Raw genomic sequence first — 20,576 nt, 5'->3', positions numbered from 1 at the left:
TGACTGGGTCGGTTGGGCCTGCTGTGTGGGCTCTGTTGCTTTCACGTGCCTCGGAAATCAGGGCAATTTGATAGGGACATTTTACAGATTTCGCTATCATTGTGTACTCTGTGATCTGACAAAGTAATTTCCTTCCTGGATTTGGACAGGCTTTCATATTATAACTTTTTTTTTAATGCAGATTGATTTGAATATGATACCTTACATTCATTTTGTGTTGTTTAGTGTTATTTGAATGACAGCAACATTTTCTACAAAATGATCAAAACTGAGCAAGACACCAGAGCACTAGGCAATCAAGAGATTGAGACAATAAACGTAACTAAGCAGCAAGCTGATCTTGTGACCACTTTGTCTTTTCTATTACAATGACAAGCTTACTTTGTCACCAGCGACAATCCCCAGAGAGGCTCAGAGCAAACGGGACTGGAGGAGAAAAACTGCATGGCTGCCATTGTGGGCTGTTTGTGGCCTCGTTGTCATGCAGCCCACTCAGCTCAGACCTGCTGTGGCTGGTTTGCTGTCTCAATGGAGTTTTCTAATGGAAATATTACAGCACCACCACTTCCCATAATAGTCTGTGGTACTGGATAATCGTCAGGTCCTATACTTGAAATGGATGGAGACTATGTGACAATATGTTTGTATTGTGCAGTAGCGATGCTTGGGTAAAATCAGTGGGGAAGGCACGCCATATTACAACCTACACTGTATGTGTTGTAATAATTGCATTGTTTGCTGTTAATTGATATGCCTTGCGACCGTGATAGGCCAAGGCAATAAGAAGACAGTGGCAGAATAAATTCAATCACAAAACTGGATAGCAACCTCTGTCCACAACGCATGTTGCATGTAACAAACAGTTACATGACCATCAACATGATTAAGCAAGTTAATGTTTCCGACATTTTCGGACCGCTAAACAACTATTGATTTAGAACCACAGAGATTTACTGCAAGTCGCAAAGAAAACAGGAGCTGCTCCCACTATTCCAGCACCATTTCAACTTCAACATTTCAACATCATCAAATCTCCTCTGCTTAGTCTAATACAGTGACTACTAAAAGATACCAAAAACTGTTTAGTCCAATCACCATCAGCTAGATATGACTTGGCTGTCCATGGTTCTGATCTCTGGTTGCGCACGTGTGTGCGTGCGCGCGCCTTCGTGCAAGTAGAAAAACATGCTGACTCACCCTACTTGTAGAGAAACGCCAATACCATCCTCTCATGTTGATGAAATAGTCTATCACACTGTCATACAGTACACGCTTTTATTTTTTGTTGTCCTAGGCTGGCTAAAATGCTTGCTCGCTAGCCTAACTTCCATTCATGGGCAACGTTAGCTAGTTAACATTAGCCTTCTACATCTAGCTACTGTAAATATTGAACTTCCATCCTCTCAGGCCACGGGCATAACAATGTGGTTGGATCAAAATTGCCATTATAATCATTGGCCAGTATGGAGAATTAAGTAAAACCACAAGTCCAAATCCCTATCTCCATCCATAGCTAATTTAGGAATGGGCCGATTTCTGTTAGTGCTCTCAAAGCGATTTGATAGGAGAGATGCCAAATCCAAGCTGGCTTCCCATTTTTTGTTGATGTTGCCAGGACCATTCACAGTTGAGCTCACTCAGTTTAGCTCAAAGCTGATTGTCAAATGTTTTATCGTTTTTTTTGTCAAGGGAGGCCAAATGCTCGCTGGCTTCACTTGCATTCAATGTTACAGGTATGGGGGATTTTCCGGTGCATGTGTTGTGTGTCTCAGAGTGGTGAGCACAATCAATGTGGGCTTAGGGGGAGGCCAGTGTGTGTGTGTGTCTGGGTCAGTGTGGGATTGAGGGAGGCAGTTGCATAGTCCTGTGGGTGTCCTTAGACATGCACCTGCAATATTTGTATTTCTGTATAATATTTTGTATCATTGCTGTGGTTACGCCACCAATATAATCTATTCCCTGGAGTATGTGCCAAGAAGGGGAGGAGAAACCAAGGAAAGATGGACGTAGACAGACTAGAAGTAAGAATAGGGAACAATAGTGTCAGAATACCAAAAGATGTGGATCATATACATAAAGATGAGTGACTATGTATGTTGTCAGACTGAAACTGTATATAAAGAGATCTCTGACTCTGGGACCGGCAGTTTGCTCCATGGACAGGCTCGGCTTGTTACTTTGTAATATAGTCTATATTGAAATCCCAAGCTCCGGTGTCTAAGAGATATTTTTAAGAAGTATTTCTACGACACAGGGACACCAATGTCATACTCGTTTGGACCGGACAGTATCAGATAGATGGCTTACACGTAGAGAGGCAGAGGGGTGGTGTTTCACTCGCTCAGTTGCTTTCTCCTGTGAGATACATTCAGCCTCTTGTGAATTGAAGGAATATTATGAAACACAGAGAGACGAAAGATAAATTATTTTATGTTTTTATTGTTATTTTGGGGAAGCCTGGCTTCCCTTGGCATCCATGAATACACAACACTGGTATTGTGTGACTCTCTGAACAACCCGTTGAATAAAGGCGTCAGCGTGCTTCAGTTTGGCTGGCGCCTAGCCGAACCGAACGAGTGTGGTCGCATACTCCCTTCAAAAACCTTTGCTTGAAAAATTAGCAATAGTACTCTTTTTCTATTTTGAGACTCCATAGCCAGTATCCTCAAAATAGTCAGATTTTGCTAATTCAAGAAATCTGTCATTCAATTTTACATCTAACTAAGATGTTTGGTGCATTATTTCTCAATTAATAAATGTGCATGAAAACGAGTCATCTCTCGTTGAATGACAACAAAGACTTTATTGAAGACACATCTGACATGCAGTAGCTAACTTTCTCTGCCCTGCAGGCAACGTTATATTGTTGCTTCATATCTATGTACCATAATCACTGTGATAACTCTAACTGTTTTACATCTAACAGATTACATTTGGAGTCTTTATTACTTTTAAGCGTTTAAAATAAATCAACCCTGCCCCTCTATTTATTTATTAGCAGCCATTTTAGGTCAGCCATTCTGTAGTTTGAATATAAACAATCTGCCACCGCTGCGTTCATATGCCTGGAGGTTTAGGAAGCTGACATAGCACTGCTGAACACATCCACTAACATACTGAATCATCAGGATTAGATTTATGTAGGTCATCTATTATAACCCACTAAAACAGAGAGGGAATTTCTCCCTAACCAAGCTCTGTCACTTAAAAAAAAAAAAAAAACCTAAAGAAGATGACAGTAGGCAGGCTTGGTAGGAACTGAAAGTGACTGTCACGCGAGGCTTCTAGATACAGTTGAAGTCGGAAGTTTACATACACCTTAGCCAAATACATTTAAACTCCGTTTTTCACAATTCCTGACTTTTAATCCAAGTAAAAATTCCCTGTTTTAGGTCAGTTAGGATCACCACTTTATTTTAAGAATGTGAAATGTTAGAATAATAGTAGAGAGAATGATTTATTTCAGCTTTTATTACTTTCATCACATTCCCAGTGGGTCAGAAGTTTACATACACTCAATTAGTATTTGGTAGCATTGCCTTTAAATTGTTGAACTTGGGTCAAACGTTTTGGGTAGCCTTCCACAAGCTTCCCACAATAAGTTGGGTGAATTTTGGCCCATTCCTCCTGACAGAGCTGGTGTAACTGAGTCAGGTTTGTAGGCCTCCTTGCTCGCACACGCTTTTTCAGTTCTGCCCACACATTTTCGATGGGATTGAGGTCAGGGCTTTGATGGCCACTCCAATACTTGACTTTGTTGTCCTTAAGCCATTTTGCCACAACTTTGGAAGTATGCTTGGGGTCATTGTTCATTTGGAAGACCCATTTGCGACCAAGCTTTAACTTCCTGACTGATGTCTTGATGTTGCTTCAATATATCCACATAATTTTCCTTCCTCATGAAGCCATCTATTTTGTGAAATGCACCAGTCCCTCCTGCAGCAAAGCACCCCCACAACATGATGCTGCCACCCCCGTGCTTCATGGTTGGGATGGTGTTCTTCGGCGATGGTCATTATGGCCAAACAGTTCTATTTTTGTTTCATCAGACCAGAGGACATTTCTCCAAAAAGTGCGATCTTTGTCCCCATGTGCAGTTGCAAACCGTAGTCTGGTTTTTTTTATAGCGGTTTTGGAGCAGTGGCTTCTTCCTTGCTGAGCGGCCTTTCAGGTTATGTCGATATAGGACTCGTTTTACTGTGGATATAGATACTTTTGTACCTGTTTCCTCCAGCATCTTCAAGGTCCTTTGCTGCTGTTCCGGGATTTATTTGCACTTTTCGCACCAAGTACGTTCATCTCTAGGAGACAGAACGCGTCTCCTTCCTGAGCCGTATGACGGCTGCGTGGTCCCATGGTGTTTATACTTGTGTACTATTGTTTGTACAGATGAACGTGGTACCTTCAGGCGTTTGGAAATTGCACCCAATGATGAACCTGACTTGTGGAGGTCTACAAAAGATTTTCTGAGGTCTTGGCTGATTTATTTTGATTTTCCCATGATGTCAAGCAAAGAGGCACTGAGTTTGAAGGTAGGCCTTGAAATACATCTACAGGTACACCTCCAATTGACTCAAATTATGTCAATTAGCCTGTCAGAAGCTTCTGAAGCCATGACATCCTTACCTGGAATTTTCCAAGCTGTTTAAAGGCACAGTCAACTTAGTGCATGTAAACTTCTGACTCACTGGAATTGTGATACAGTGAATTAATCTGTTTGTAAACAATTGTTGGAAAAATGACTTGTGTCATGCACAAAGTAGATGTCCTAACCGACTTGCCAAAACTATAGTTTGTTAACATGAAGTTTGTGGAGTGGTTGAAAAACGAGTTTCAATGACTCAAACCTAAGTGTATGTAAACCTCTGACTTCAACTGTATATAAGGTCGTTCAACACAACGTCATTTCGTGGCATGACTCTGACCCTCCGGGCAGGACAACTGTAGTGGAGCCTTGGCCTCTTCCAGATCATAAGCCAACCACCGCTGGCTTACAGTCAATCTCCCAGCTACAACTGCTCCAAACCCGACCTCGTATTATGCACTTTGCATATTTGGGCTTTGATAGTAGACATTAATCAGAGATCACTGTGATCCTTATCTAAATTGAACAATGTATTATGTTTCTTTACACTTTATAGTTATTTCTGCATAATGTGGCCTTTTGTATGTGGAGCGAAGTTTAGACCAATTCAATTTCACCTCTCTCTCAATTCAATAATGAATTTGAATAAATGTTATATTCATTTAATACATTGGAAATTCCCCTGTGTATCAGGTTTAAGGTAAGACCCAGGCGTAGACAGTGTCGAAGTATGTTTATAACTCAAACAGGGGCAGGCAAAAGGACAGGTCAAGGGCAGGCAGAGGTCAGAATCCAGAAAGGTGGGGCAAAGGTACAGGACGGCAGGCCGGCTCAGGGTCAGGTCAGGTAGAGGTCAGTAATCCAGATAGGTAGGGCGAAGGTACAGGACGGCAGGCAGGGTCAGGGCAGGCAGGAATGGTCAAAACCGGGAAACTAGGAAGCAAGAACTATAGCAAAGACAGGAGCAAGGGAGAAAACGGTGGTAGGTTTGAATAAACAAAACGAACTTGCAACAGACAGAGAACACAGGTATAAATACACAGTGGATAATGGTGAAGATGGGCGACACCTGGAGGGGTTGGAGACAATCACAAAGACAGGTGAAACAGATCAGGGTGTGACACTTTTTTAATTAAGCTTTTGTTTTTGATTTCATTTCATTCAAGTTGAATTATGATGCACAGAGTTGTCTTTCAATTGAATATGGTTATGCCTGCAGGGATGGCACAGACATGGGTTTTTTCTACGCCTGTTTTGAAGCGATCATGTTCTGTTTTGACTGAGTGAAGTTATAACACCTAGTGATGTTATATGTCTGCCTGGCAGTCTGAATATAAATTAGAGTATTCACGCCTGGTAAATTTCCTGTAGTGACAATTTTTCCCCCAGACATATTTCTATTATTGTATATGCAAGTCAACATGTTCTGCTGCGTCCCTCAGAAGTGAGACAGCTAGGCAGGGTGCGGTGTATGATATCTTTCAGATAAGATCCATCAGCTTCAGCAAGGCTGTGGTGAGGAGGAGAACCCCATGTTCTCTTTTTCCGCTCGCATCGTTTCACACTAAACAAGTTGAGGTTGCTTAGTACTATTTTTACATGAAAACCAGCGAGTCAGCATTTTCTCAAACCTGTCACATAGCCTACATAACACAATAATCAGTAAAAATGCATTGTATGTCATCTAGCTGCCATGAACAGCAGAGAGAGGCCTTTGTGTCAGCACCAGCCACTCACACACGCATACACTCGTATAAAAAAAGGGTTCTTCAGCTGTCCCAATAGGAGAGGCCTTTTTGGTTCCAGGTAGAACCCTTTTTGGTTCCAGATATAACCCTTTTGGGTTCCATGTAGAATGCTCTGTGGAAAGGGTTCTACATGGAACCCAAAAAGGTTCTACCTGGAACCAAAAAGGGTTCTTCAATTTAAAGCACAAAAGGCTGGACAGGAGGACAGGCAGGCGATTTCTCAAGGGTCATTGAACCCAGCAGGAGGTTGTCTTCACATACTGAAAATAACACTTCCTCCATGTGATTGAGACCAATTCAGCTTTCTGAGCTGCCAATGTCTTAGGACGGAGTCACGCTTGGTCTGTCTGGACAGGGTGTCCAGATCTACATATCTTGCATTACTCATCTCATATGTACTGTATATACTGTATTTTATACCATCTATTGCATCTTGCCTATGCCACTCTGTCATTGCTCATCCGTATATTGATATGTATATATTCCATTCCTTACTTATATTTGTGTGTATTAGGTAGTTGTGGAATTGTTAGATTGCATGTTAGATATTGCTGCACTGTCGGAACTAGAAGCACAAGCATTTCGCTACACACATTAACATCTGCTAACCATGTGTATGTGACCAATACCATTTGATCTGGGTTGTGAAGAGGTGGAGGGTAGTGGTGAACTTCAGATGCATCTGCTGAGGTAACGCTCTGTGACAGATCACTTTCAGAGAGTGAATTCCTGGATTCCACTAGCTCATGATGGTGCATTCCTCATGAGCGCTAACCAGCTAAAACAGTTCTGTTTACCTTCTGAGACCTCAGGCTCAAGAGGTCATAACCCCTTATGTAACACACTCGCATGTGAACACAAGTGCAAGCACGCACACGCATGTGCACACTCACAAACACACCCACTCTCTACATCTCTACAACTCAAATGTTAGATACATTTTTTGTTTTTTCATTTTATAAGAAAGGAACAAAGGCTTAGTGTGGTTGAAGATGACCCAATTATTTTGTTGTTGTATCTTATTAGCAATGTAAGTTGTTTAGTTGGGTGTTGCGTTGAACTGTTCTGACCTTACAATTAAGTAGAAATCAAGTAATCTAATTGCATGCTCTTTTAATGTGACTTCTAAGTAGTTAATGGGCATAATTACTGTAAATAAATAAAAAAGGGTTGCAAAGGCAAAATGGGTAAATGATCATATGATGTCTCATGATCAACAAAGGATACATGTGACTTAATAGTCGAGGGACTTCCATTGTCCATCCATGGCTCAAGTCCATTCCACACATTGCATAACAATAACCTGTCGTCTCCTCTCTTTACCCAGGTGTGGACATCCTGAAGTTGGTGGCAGCTCAGATTGGCAGCCAGTGGATCGACATGTACCAGTCCCTGGCCAATGCCACAGAGCGCGAGGTGGCAGCCTTCTCCAATGGCTACCAGTCGGACCACGACCGGGCATACGCTGCCCTGCAACACTGGACCATCCGCGACGGGGACGCTAACCTGGCCAAGCTCATCAACGCCCTGCACCGCCACCACCGCATCGACGTGGTGGAGAAGATACGGGGCGTCATGGAAGACAATCCTCAGGTATGCTCTACTACAGTACCTTGAATCACTGGCATAAAGAATATGTTATGTCTCCCAGTGTACTCACCCATCTTGAATCACAGGTGGGCTCTTTGGACTAAATGACACTCCTCACTTATGAGTCTTCAGGCTCTCATATTATCTCATTAAATCTCCAGTGTACCAAGTCACTTCACATGCACACAAACATAGAAATCACATATGGGATGCCAACATTAGTTTTAAAGAAGTCACAAGCGGCCCTTTTGACTGTCCTGGCTTGGCCTCCTAGCGCTATAGAGGTCAGAGGGAACAGTGGATCGTTCATCGCCGTCCACTTTTCTTCTTCTCTTTCTCCCCTCTGTCAGATACATTTCATATTATCCTCATGTCCAGTGTCCTTGTCTGCTCAAGGTTAGATTCTTACAGTTAAGGGCTTGTCATAGTCCTCTTAGGAAATATATTGAGACCCGTAGATATCTTACAGGCTGCCTTTTGTAATTCTGCCCGTCATCACCACTTAATAATGTTGGTAATATATGGTGTGGTTTATCTCAATCCATGGTGGATGATATAGCAGGTAATAGGAGGGAATAGGGAAGCAGAAACACAGTACGAGTAGGGAGCATAGTGTGCTGGAGGCTCCTCCCTCCCTCGTCTCCCATGTTCCCTCAGTAAACTCTTGGCCGTTTCTACAGGTTTTCTCCTCATTCCATTAAATTAGCACTGGGTCATGTGGTGTAAGTGACGTGAGAGTAAAAAACCACCAGGAAATGATCATACATCCGTCATGTGCCTCATTGGTACCAGACAGAGTGTACTGTAGGTCTACACGTATGGTATTCCTCCTTAGAGAGCTATAAAGTACAACCGTGTGGTTCCATTGACATAAGACTTCCCCAGCCGTGTGAGTCATAAAGGAGGTCTGTGTGTGGTGATTCCACCAGAGTGGGCTGGCTGTCTTATGTGTGGGAGGAATGGAGCCAAGGAAGGAGGGAGGGAGAGGATGTATTTTCTGCTGCCACCCCAGTCTTTTAGCTCCCAGACACAGTTTGGAGCTAAGCTCCGTGACTGGGTTATTTTTACACAAACCACAGGTGGTGAGCCCCAAACATTGCTAATCTCACTGCCTCCCCAGTTGATACTCTCTCATTCCAATAGAGTGATTTCATCATAGCTGTAAGGCAAGGAGCCTGAAGAAGAAAGGACAGAGGCTGATCCAGGTTGTGTGTGTGTCAGCATGTACATGTAATACTGCATTTAAAAATATATATATATATTTCACCTTTATTTCACCAGGTAAGCTAGTTGAGAACAGGTTGTCATTTACAACTGCGACCTGGCCAAGATAAAGCAAAGCAGTGCGACAGAAACAACACAGAGTTAAACATGGAATAAACAAGTGTACAGTCAATAACACAATAGAAAGGAAAAAAAGTCAATATACAGTGTGCAAATGGCAGGAGGAGGTAATGCAATAAATAGGCCATAATATCAAAGTAATTACAATTTACACTGGAGTGATAGATGAGCAGATGATGATGAGCAGATGATGGTGTGTAAGTAGTGATACTGGTGTGCAAAAGAGCAGCAAAGTAAATAAAAACAATATGGGAATGAGGTAGGTAGATTGGGTTGGCTATTTACAGATGGAATATGTACAGCTGCAGCGATTGGTTAGCTGCTCAGATATCTGATGTTTAAAGTTAGTGAGGGAAAGGTAAGTCTCCAGCTTCAGCGATTTTTGCAATTCGTTCCAGTCACTGGCAACAGAGAACTGGAAGGAAAGGCGGCCAAAGGAGGTGTTGGCTTTGGGGATGACCAGTGAGATATACCTGCTGGAGTGCGTGCTACGGGTGGGTGTTGTTATCGTGACCAGTGAGCTGAGATAAGGCAGAGCTTTACCTAGCATAGACTTAGATGACCTGGAGCCAGTGGGTCTGGCGACGAATATGTAGCGAGGGCCAGCCGACTAGAGCCTACAGGTCGCAGTGGTGGGTGGTTAAGGCGCTTTGGTAACAAAACGGATAACACTGTGATAGACTACATCCAATTTGCTGAGTAGAGTGTTGGAAGCTATTTTGTAGATGACATCGCCAAAGTCGAGGATCGGTAGGATAGTCAGTTTTACTTGGGTAAGTTTGGCGACGTGAGTGAAGGAGGCTTTGTTGCGAAATAGAAAGCCGATTCTAGATTTGATTTTCGATTTGATTTTCGATTGGAGGTGTTTGATATGAGTCTGGAAGGAGCGTTTATAGTCTAGCCAGACACCTAGGTATTTGTAGTTGTCCACGTATTCTAGGTCAGAACCGTCCAGAGTAATGATGCTAGTCGGGCAGGCGGGCGGGTGCGGGCAGCAATCGGTTGAAGAGCATGCATATAGTTTTACTAGCATTTAAAAGCAGTTGGAGGCTACGGAAGGAGTGTTTTATAGCATTGAAGCTCTTTTGGGGGTTTGTTAACACAGTGTCCAAAGAAGGGCCAGATGTATACAGAATGGTGTTGTCTGCATAGAGGTGGATCAGAGAATCACCAGCAGCAAGAACGACATCATTGATATATACATTGAAAAGAGTCGGCCCGAGAATTGAACCCTGTGGCACCCCCATAGAGACTGCCAGAGGTCCGGACAACAGGCCCTCCGATTTGACACACTGATCTCTGTCTGAGAAGTAGTTGGTGAACCAGGCGAGGCAGTCATTTGAGAAACCAAGGCTATTGAGTCTGCCGATAAGAATGCAGTGATTGACAGAGTCGAAAGCCTTGGCCAGGTCGATGAGGGACGGCTGCACAGTACTGTCTTTTATCGATGGCGGCTGTGATATCGCTTAGGACCTTGAGCGTGGCTGAGGTACACCCATGACCAGCTCGGAAACCAGATTGCATAGTGGAGAAGGTACGGTGGGATTCGAAATGGTCGGTGATCTGTTTGTTAAACTTGGTTTTCAAAGATGTTAGAAAGGCAGGGCAGGATGGATATAGGTCTATAACAGTTTGGGTCAAGAGTGTCTACCCTTTGAAGAGGGGGATGACCGCGGAAGCTTTCCAGTCTTTGGGGATCTCAGACGATACGAAAGAGAGGTTGAACATGCTGGTAATAGGGGTTGCAACATAGCACCTATGTCTTGAAACCGCAACATATGAAGATTCACTTCAATGGTAAAGGCTCTCTTTACCCACAATGTCTTATGACATTGCAGTTTTTTCAGAGCCTACTGTATTTTTCTGCTGAATAGGGTTTATGAATAGACATGCAACACATCTCTCCACAATTAGTAATTACTCACTTGAATTATTCACAGCCACTCTGCAGGGAATGATTATTAAGCAGATTCACTAAAGTGTTGTTTTTGATCTAATTAAAACGTAGATGTTCTCTGTGTCTCTGATGCCTCAGTAGTTCCTCCCTACACAGGGGCTGACCCTCTAGCTTGTTTATTGTGTGTTTGAGTGTGTGCGTGCATGCACCTGTATGTTGGTGTGATGAATGTCACTGTCCCTAACCTGGGATTTTATCAGGGCTGAGTGGTTGTGTTACATGCTATGTCAGTGACTCGGCCAGATCACACTCTCTCATCTAATGACTCAGTCACTGGCTACTAACTGACAACTCAGAGAAGCTTCTGGAACAGTGACACCATTTCCCCTGTTCTCTCCTAACTCTCCATGGTGAGTCTTTTCTTTGTAGCCTCTAGGGGTTTCTCTTGAGGGTTAGTTGGTAGGTTTTGTAACATTTGTTTGTAACATAATGTGGCTACATCTGTTCTGTGGGAGGCGGGAGGGAGCAGTGCTCTTATCACAGTAGATGTGTGTCATCCCCCACCAAACTGACCTAGTGCACCGACTGACTTGTTATTGAATAGGGGAGATAGCAGGGGCTGCATATGGGTCATACATGCACACAGATGTAATGTAAGTGAAGTCTGTCTGATGCCACATCGAGCTGTTTTATATCAGATTTTATGTTAGCATCAGAAGTTTTCCACTGCGTTCCTGTGAAGCTATATTGAACTGTGTTTTATTGGATTTTTAGCACTGATGGTTTTCCATTGCATTTCCATCACCTGTATGAAATGCCCTCTACCATGTCCTTTGTGCATCACATCACAGAGCAGAGCCTTTTTTTCTACAGTACCGAAGACAAATATTATTCTACCATGAGCTCATCCGGTCCGGTCACGACCAGTTCACACCATTACCATACCAAATAAGACTGTTATTTATGTCTTCCCTGGGCCCCAGGGCAGACACAGTGGTGGTGTACTATGCCTGTTAGTGTGTGACTAGGCACATGTGGTCCGTGGGCAGTACATTCCGGTCTGTGCAAGTCCACAGAATCCCTTTCATGGCTGGTCGGTTGTGTACGCGCCCTGAGGCAAGGAAGAGAGAGGCGCGGGTGCGAGTGTGGGTGGTCTGGGGCTGGGAGGTTGGCCCCGCTGTGTCACCCGACCCGGGCTGCATGGGGCTGGGGCTTCACACACAGGAGCTCCCTGTCCTGTCCCTGTGCTCTGTCCGGACACCAGCGTGACTCAGGACACTGCTTTCTCAGCCATTGTTTCCCGACACTGACTCTGACCCGCTCTTTCTCTCTGTCTCTCTCTGTCTCTCTCTCGCTCCCCCCCCCTCTCTCTATATATCTCTCTTCCTCCTTTCTCTCTCTCTGCAGTTTGATCTGAACCAGCTGATGACCGCTGTGAATGTAACCCCGAGCCACAGTCCTGTCCACAAGCCTTTGGATTCTCCTAGGGTGCTGGTGGAGCAGTCTCCTGTGCACCGGACCAAGGGTTTCTTCCCTGATGAATCAGAGCCCCTTCTCCGCTGTGACTCCACCTCCAGCAAAGACTCCGCCCTCAGCAGGACCGGCTCGTTCATTACCAAAGGTGAGCACATATGACGCAGTCCTGTTTCAGTAACTATGCTAGACAACGTCTCTTAAAGAGGTGATGTACTTGCATTTACTGCTCCCTTCTGGTTACCAATTGCACCTGATTCTATACTCCATTATAGGAAGTCATCAACTATGAAAACTTTGAGAAATAAAGGGAAAGGGGGAAACCTAGTCAGTTGCGCAACTGAATGTATTCAACCGAAATGTGTCTTCCACAGTTAACCAAACCCTTCTGAATCAGATGCATCTTAGTCATCATAAGGATGACTGGGCTTTTATTCCCAGTTAGTCATTCACAATTTCCTATTATATGGACAACAACAAGCTGTAGCTAACATCAACACTATGTTGTAGTCTGTCCTCCTCCTCATTCTGATATTGTTTTCTTTCCCCTCCTCTCTTCCTCTGTGACTTCCAGAGAAGAAAGACACGGTGCTACGTCAGGTCCGGCTGGACCGGTGCGACCTACAACCCATCTTCGACGACATGCTGCACATCCTAAACCCTGACGAGCTGCACGTCATCGAGGAGATCCCCATGGCCGAGGACAAACTGGACCGCCTCTTTGAGATTGCCGGGGTCAAGAGCCAGGAGGCCAGCCAGACCCTGCTAGACTCGGTCTACAGCCACTTGCCTGACCTCCTATAGACTGCTGCTGTGGTGCTATAGACCTCTACTGTGGTCAGGGGACACCCCACTTCCTTCTACTGCAAACCCTTCCTTCCCGGGTGTGGCTACCTGGGTGTGGCTTCCTCTCTTGCCTCACACTCCCCCACCCCCCCCCAAGTAGTGAGAGACTACTTGATTCTGGCTACAGTTACCTACTTGCCTTCGAGACCTCCGATGGGTTCCCCTTGGCTATCCTCCATTCCTAGTAGCCTGACTGAGTCCCCCACTCCTACAATAATCAGGGAGCCTCCCTCCCCTCTCTGGAAGTCTCCTTCCATCACTCCCCCCATGTTGAGGGAAGGGAACCAGGCTGTCCCCATCTCTCACCAGGTGGCAAGCCTGCCTGCCTGGAGGAAGGGCAGGACAGAGGGGCCAGGCTCTGTACCCCAGCCTGGAGTTCTGGACAGAGAGACGGCTCGATACCACCACCACTATGCTCATTAAACCACTGCTATTGCACTCGTGTCAATGTAACGTTAAAACAGTGTTCTCTTGACATTTTGGAGCTTATTGTGGGTGTATCAGCCAGTGCTATAAACCAATATTCACTCATTCATGCAAGCAAACGTCAACAACACACACTCATGCACAATGTCTAACAATGTAAAACATACTATGACGCACACTCATGGTGCGCAATGTCTAACACTAATAGTATGTAATATGATTGATGCACTAATTCTTGTTCTTTGAGTAACATAACCATTTAATTGGTATGCATTCTGCCACATGTGCTTCAATGTCTCTTTGAAATGCTGTTTACTAACATTTCACAATGTATTATCATTTTTAGATTTTAGATTTCTTAGCAACTATGTTTGTCATGAATATACGAGCATTCTGATGTTTCCCAGCTTTGTGTAATGAGACCATCTTACTGGATGTAAGACATGCATAGTTATTCTACTTGAATCTGACTCTCACCTGGATTGTGGTACTTGATTAAAACAGAAGATAATGTACAACTATAGTTCCTTCCAGATCTTAAAAAAGCACCACCAAAAAACATGTTGCTGTAAAAGGGTCAGTATTCAACTCACAAATGCTACGAAAGGAACACAGACTGTCTTTTTGCCAAGCCAGTCATATCAAGCTACTCTGGTGCTAGACTTGAAATTATCTGGTTGTGCATAATACTAGGATGATATTGGGGGGGCTTGCTGGACAATGGCTACTGAAGTATTCTGGACATTGCGGAGTGTAAAGAAGATGCAGCTGCTGTGGACTTTGCTGGACTGAATTGAAAAGTGCTGTTTGAGCTATCCACTTCTCTGTTGGGTCAAATGTAAGAGTGCGACTGTTAGCGTATAGTACGAGTCTGAAACGTTGAAGCTGAGGTTTGAATACATGTACTCTGGTGGCTGTTTTAAAACTTAACACGTGTAACCAGTATGTTTACTATTATGTCACCTCTTAAATCAAACCAATTAAAGTTCCAGAATTTGTCATAAAGTGGAGTGTGTGTCTTACTTCTATGACATATTTACTGCATTTCTCTTTCAGCAATATTTTTTTACAGTAACTTGTTTTATACTGTTGCTCATGATATAGCACAAACCCTAGTGTGTGATTTTGATATTCATTATGTCAGTTTTCTGAAGGTAGTGTTGGTTACAATTTCTCTTCCTGATAAGAAGATACTCCTGTTCTGAAATTCTTCTCGTGTTATTGTGGGGCTGGTTCAAGGAGGTGAGGAGCTAAATGTTGATATTGTAGCCGCACAGTCTTTCCTGTAATGTGACACGCATATAATGGGGTGGCGTTTTACTGCAAAGGCTGTTAATAGATGTATTTAGTCTCCATAAAAGAGTGTCTGGTGTTGTCTGTGTGTATGATAATAGGTAAGGGAGATGGAACTGGGGCTGGGGAGGGGTAGACTTCTTTCATCTCCACCCAGTCACTAGCGTATTGGAGAGAGGACAAAACATCCCTGCTCTATTTGATCCTGTAGGTGTCTCTGTGCTTCAAAATGTGCACAGTATGACAGCAGAAAAGGGAAAGAAGATTCAGTAACAACATACTAGTTTAATGTTCAGTCATAACCACTACATATCGGTCTTGGACAATATCTCCATAGATCAGTGGTGTAAATTACTTAAGTAAAAATACTTTAAAGTACTACTTAAGTAGTTTTTTGGGGTATCTGTAATTTACTGTTTATATTTTTGCCAACTTTTACTTCACTACATTCCTAGAGAAAATAATGTACTTTTTACTCTATACATTTTCACTGACATCCAAAAGTACTTCTTACATTTTGACAGGAAAATGGTCCAATTCACACACTTATCAAGACAACATCCCTGGTCATCCCTACTGCCTCTGATCTGGCGGACTCACTAAACACAAATGCGTTGTTTGTAAATTATGTCTGAGTGTTGGAGTGTGCCCCTGGCTATCTGTCAAATAAAAAAAATAATGATTCTGTCTGGTTTGCTTATAAGGAATTTGAAATTATTTATACTTTTACTTTTGATACTTAAGTACATTTTAGCAATCCACATTTACTTTTGATACTTAGGTATATTCAAAACCAAATACTTTTAGACTTTTACTCAAGTAGTATTTTACTGGGTGACTTTTACTTTTACTTGAGTCATTTTCTATTAAGTTATCTTTACTTTTACTCAAGTATGACAATTGAGTTCTTTTTCCACCACTGCCATAGATTATGTTATGCATCTGTGGCATCACACTTCACATAACAAGAACACTTATTCTTACTTATTCTTACACACAATATTGCTATATCTAATAATGTCTTTGTATTTATTCAATAATAGTCGGCACATTTAAGCAGGATTGTTCTTGCCAGACAGAGCCTGATGCTGATGGCAGAGGATTAGATAACACTGATTTCTGGTGACTCCTTGGCAGCCTGGCTGATCTGGTTTTTCAGTACATTTTTTATGTTGAAGCGATGTCAATGTCTGCCAAAGGAATGTCGTTCATCAAGTCACATCACTGTTGTCTCAGCAAATGCCATCACAAACAATTGGGCACAATTAACTTGTACACTTTAACTCAATACTCAAATTCTCCTACTTATTTAGCAGTCAACGGTTGTGCATTCATGCATACAGCAGAACCTACCGAACACCAGTAACAAAACCAGTTGAAGTTTATGTGGTTTACTTTTAAATGTGGTCATAAAGTGAGCAAAACTAGTACTTACTAATAACGACCAATGTTGGTTACAGGGTGACAGTCTCCTGATGTCAGGGATAAACATCTTAATTCCGAACATCAAATACTCTGTAGCTGGGAGACCATCCCTCCTACATCGATAGCCTAGCTGCTATCTGACATTTGACATGGTGCAGGAAACAACCCCCCAATGAACCAGCTTTACCAGTAAGTCAAAATGGAACTATGTTCAACATTGCGTTGCTGGGAGAGTCACTGTAAAAAGTCCTGACTCAGATACTGTAGATGCTAGGCTAATGATCTTAAGAGGGTCTCCTGGCTGCTCTTCCACTGTAAATGGTTGAACAGCCTGGGGACTGTATGTGCAGAGGTGTGAAGTGTCATGCACTCAGGGCACTGTATGTGAAGAAAGGCTCTCATAGGGGGAAAGGGGAGGGATCTCCCATATTAAACCTCAGCCTCTGACACAAAATACCAATTTAATCCATTTTAAGTTCAAGTTGTTATCAAGGTAATCCTAGACACATGAAAAGAGATGGGGAAAGGGCCGATGAAACGGGCATATTCCACCCACACGAGTTGCTGACTCCAGGTGGTGAGGTTGGCGGAGACGAGGCAACGAAGAGTCTCCAGGTCCTGATTGGCTCGCTCCATCTGGCCGTTAGATTGGGGGTGAAAACCAGAGGACAGGCTGGCCGACGATCCAATGAGAGTGGAGAACGCCTTCTAGAACCGGGACGAGAACTGAGGACCCCGATCAGAGACCATGTCGACCGGAAGTCCATGGAGCCGGAAGACGTGTTGCACCATGAGCTGAGCCGTCTCCTTGGCTGAGGGTAACTTGAGAAGGGGAATAAAATGGGCAGCTTTATAAAACCTATCCACCACCGTCAGGATCGTGCTGTTGCCATCTGACGGAGGAAGACCAGTAACAAAGTCCAGGGATATATGGGAACAGGGGCAGTGAGGAACAGGGAGTGGTTGAAGAAGGCCAGCCGGAGCTTGCCGCGCAGTCTTGTTTTGTGCACACACAATGCAGGCGGCGATGAATGTGGAGACATCAGGAACCATGGAAGGCCACCAAAAGTATTAACAGAGGAAAGCCAGGGTCCAACGGGAGCCTGATTGGCAGGTCAATCTCGAGAAATGTGCCCATTCCAGGACCGGGGAACGGGCAGGGTCCGGGACAAACATCTGGTTAGCCGGACCCCCCCACGGGTGGTGCGGAGATTTTCCAGGTTCTTATGGTCAGTCCACAGTAAGAATAGGTGTTCCACCCCCTCCAACCAGTGCCTCCACTCCTCCAACACCATCTTGAAGGCGAGGAGTTCTCGATTTCCCACATCATAGTTCCTCTCATCAGGGGTAAGACGATGGGAGAGAAAAGCGCAGGGGTGCAGCTTTTGGTCCTGGGCAGAACGCTGAGACAGAACGGGCCCCACTCTGAGATCCGAGGCATCGACATCCACCACGCACTAATGGGACGGGTACGGATGGATTAAGATGGGGGCTGTAATGAATCGATGTATGAGGTACGAGAACACCCAGTCAGCTGCTGGAGACCACGTGAATGGAACCTTAGGAGAGGTGAGTGCTGAGAGGGGGAAGCCAATCCACCACCGTGGTGGTTGAGGCCAATCCACCACCGTGATGTCATTAAGGCCCCGGTAGTCAGAACACGGACGCAGGGTTTTGTCCTTCTTCTCCACAAAGAAGATCAATGCGCCATCGGGAGAGGCAGATGGATGAATACTCCCTGCAGCGAGAGAGTCCTCAATGTACTCCTCCATAGCCTTGGTCTCCGGACCCGAAAGGAAGTAAAGCCGCCCCTGAGGTGGTGTTGTGCCCGGGAGAAGTTCAATGGCGCAGTCGTAGGGTCAATGAGGAGGGAGAGACGTAGTGCGGGCCTTGATGAAGACCTCCCGGAGGTCTAGGTACTCCGCAGGAATGGCGGAGAGATCCGAGGCTTCTCCCAAGCCTGCAGGAAAATGTCCCGGGGCAGGCTGTGCTGACTTAAGACACCGTGCATGGCAGAACAGGCTCCAACCCACAATAGAACCAGTAGCCCAGTTGTGCTTCTAGAGCCATGAATACCCCAAAACCATGGGGACATGGGGAGATTCTATGCGCAGGATCTGCATACACTCACTATGATTTCCTGATACTCGTAGTTTGATAGGAAACGTATTGCGGGTGACTCTGCCAATAGAGCGCCCATCCAGCGCTCTGAAGTCCATGTGAATGGAGAGGGGCTAAGTGAAGATTCCCAGCTCCAACACCAAGGTAGCGTTGATAAATCTCTCATCGACCCCAGAGTCAAGGAGCATCCGAAGAGATTTGGCCTGGTCACCCCACAACAGGGTGGCATGGAGAGGGGTATGAATAATGGAAGATTGGAAAATCTTTGTACCGTTCACCAGAGTACTCATACCTACTAATGAGCCTGGTCTTTTTAATGGACAGGTGGAAATATAATGTCCTGTAGTCCCACAATACAGACAGCTCCTGGTACTCAACCTGCGTAAACATTCATCCGGAGACAATCTAGCCCTTCTCAGTAGCTTGGGCTCTGGAGGAGGCGAGTCGACCGCCCTCTGTGATTCCTGTGGACACTCGGGTGACCTCGGATTCTCTATGTAAGGTGGACGTCGGGAACTTCTGGGATTCCTCGGAGACGAGGTGGGAGCAGTGGGCGAGCGAGTATGACCAGGGAACAGACCTCCTCTCCCTCCTACGTTCCCATAGCCGCCCATCGATCCATAAGGTCAAGGTGATGAGGGAGTCGAGGTCCATGAGAAGCTCTCGGGCTGCGAGCTCGTCTTTAACCTCCCCCGATAATCAGTGAAGGAACGTGTTGAAAAGAGATTCCGGGTTCCAGGCACTATCAGCAGCAAACGTGTGAAAGTCTACAGCATAGTCTGCCAAACTACAGGAGTTTTTAAACTTTTATCCCTTTTTCTCCCCAATTTTGTGATATCCAATTGGTAATTACAGTCTTGTCTCATCGCTGCAACTCTCGTACGGACTCGGGAGAGGCAAAGGTCGAGAGCCGTGCTCCCCCGAAACACAACCCAGCCAAGCAGCACTGCTTCTTGACACAATGCCCGCTTAACCTGAAAGCCAGCCACACCAATGTGTCGGAGGAAACACCATACACCTGGTGACCGCATCAGTGCGCATTGCGCCCGGCCCGCCACAGGAGTCGCTAGACCGCGATGGGACAAGAACATCCCTGCCGGCCAAACCCTCCCCTAACCCAAACAACACTGAGCCAATTGTGCGCCGCCCCATGGGTCTCCCGGTCGTGGCTGGCGGCGACAGAGCCTGGACTCGAACCAGGATCTCTAGTGGCTCAGCTAGCACTGTGATGCAGTGCCTTAGATCACTGCGCCCTTCGGGAGGCCTCTCACTACGGGAGTTTTGCTTTCTCACCGCTGTCACCCAGGCGAGAGCCCTTCGAGCGATCAGAGGGAAACAAAGAGGGCTGCAGCTTGAAGATGAGGGAGCACTGGGAGAGAAATGCTTGGCAGGTTCTTGGATCTCCGGCGTAGCGGTGTTCTCAGGAAGCCAGGATAGGCTGGGGAGAAGCGCCGCTGGTAGCTGTGTTACTGAGAGTCTGGGGGGTTACCGTAGAGGCTTGCTGCCTAGTAGAGTATGCGTTGAATTGCTCCAGCAATACATTGAAAGCACGGTTATGGCGCGTTCTGCCAAGTTCTGGAGTCCTTCCATAAGGTTATGAAGTAACTCCTCGTGTCTTCCAATAGTGGCTCCTTGGGAGGAGACAGCGTTGCAGAGCTGGTCCGAGTCTGCTGGGTCAATCATGGCCAGGTCGTACTATCAAGGCTCAGGCTAAGACCCAGATGCAGACACAGGAGGCGGATAGGGAAGCACAGCCGAGAGCTGCCCAGTGACATGAGCCTACCAGACAAGCTAAACTACTTCTATGCTTGCTTCGAGGCAAATAACA

The 20,576-nt window shown here is 45.1% G+C and overlaps 1 protein-coding gene across 1 annotated transcript in view; it reads left to right on the top strand.

Moving 5' to 3' along the window:
• Positions 1-14,908, top strand: part of LOC120024574 (tumor necrosis factor receptor superfamily member 21-like) — a 30,465-nt gene extending 15,557 nt beyond the window's left edge. The window contains exons 4-6 of the mRNA XM_038968858.1: positions 7,661-7,926; positions 12,572-12,785; positions 13,212-14,908. Coding sequence (XP_038824786.1) covers positions 7,661-7,926; positions 12,572-12,785; positions 13,212-13,441 — 710 coding nt within the window. The 3' untranslated portion in view covers positions 13,442-14,908. The remainder of the gene's footprint in view (positions 1-7,660; positions 7,927-12,571; positions 12,786-13,211) is intronic.
• Positions 14,909-20,576: the final 5,668 nt, after the last annotated feature.

The sequence above is a fragment of the Salvelinus namaycush genome, chromosome 29 (genome assembly GCF_016432855.1).
Source record: "Salvelinus namaycush isolate Seneca chromosome 29, SaNama_1.0, whole genome shotgun sequence".
In the NCBI taxonomy this organism is placed as follows: domain Eukaryota; kingdom Metazoa; phylum Chordata; class Actinopteri; order Salmoniformes; family Salmonidae; genus Salvelinus; species Salvelinus namaycush.
The sequence above is the reverse complement of the archived record's forward strand: the minus strand, read 5'-3'. Positions and strand labels throughout refer to the sequence as shown.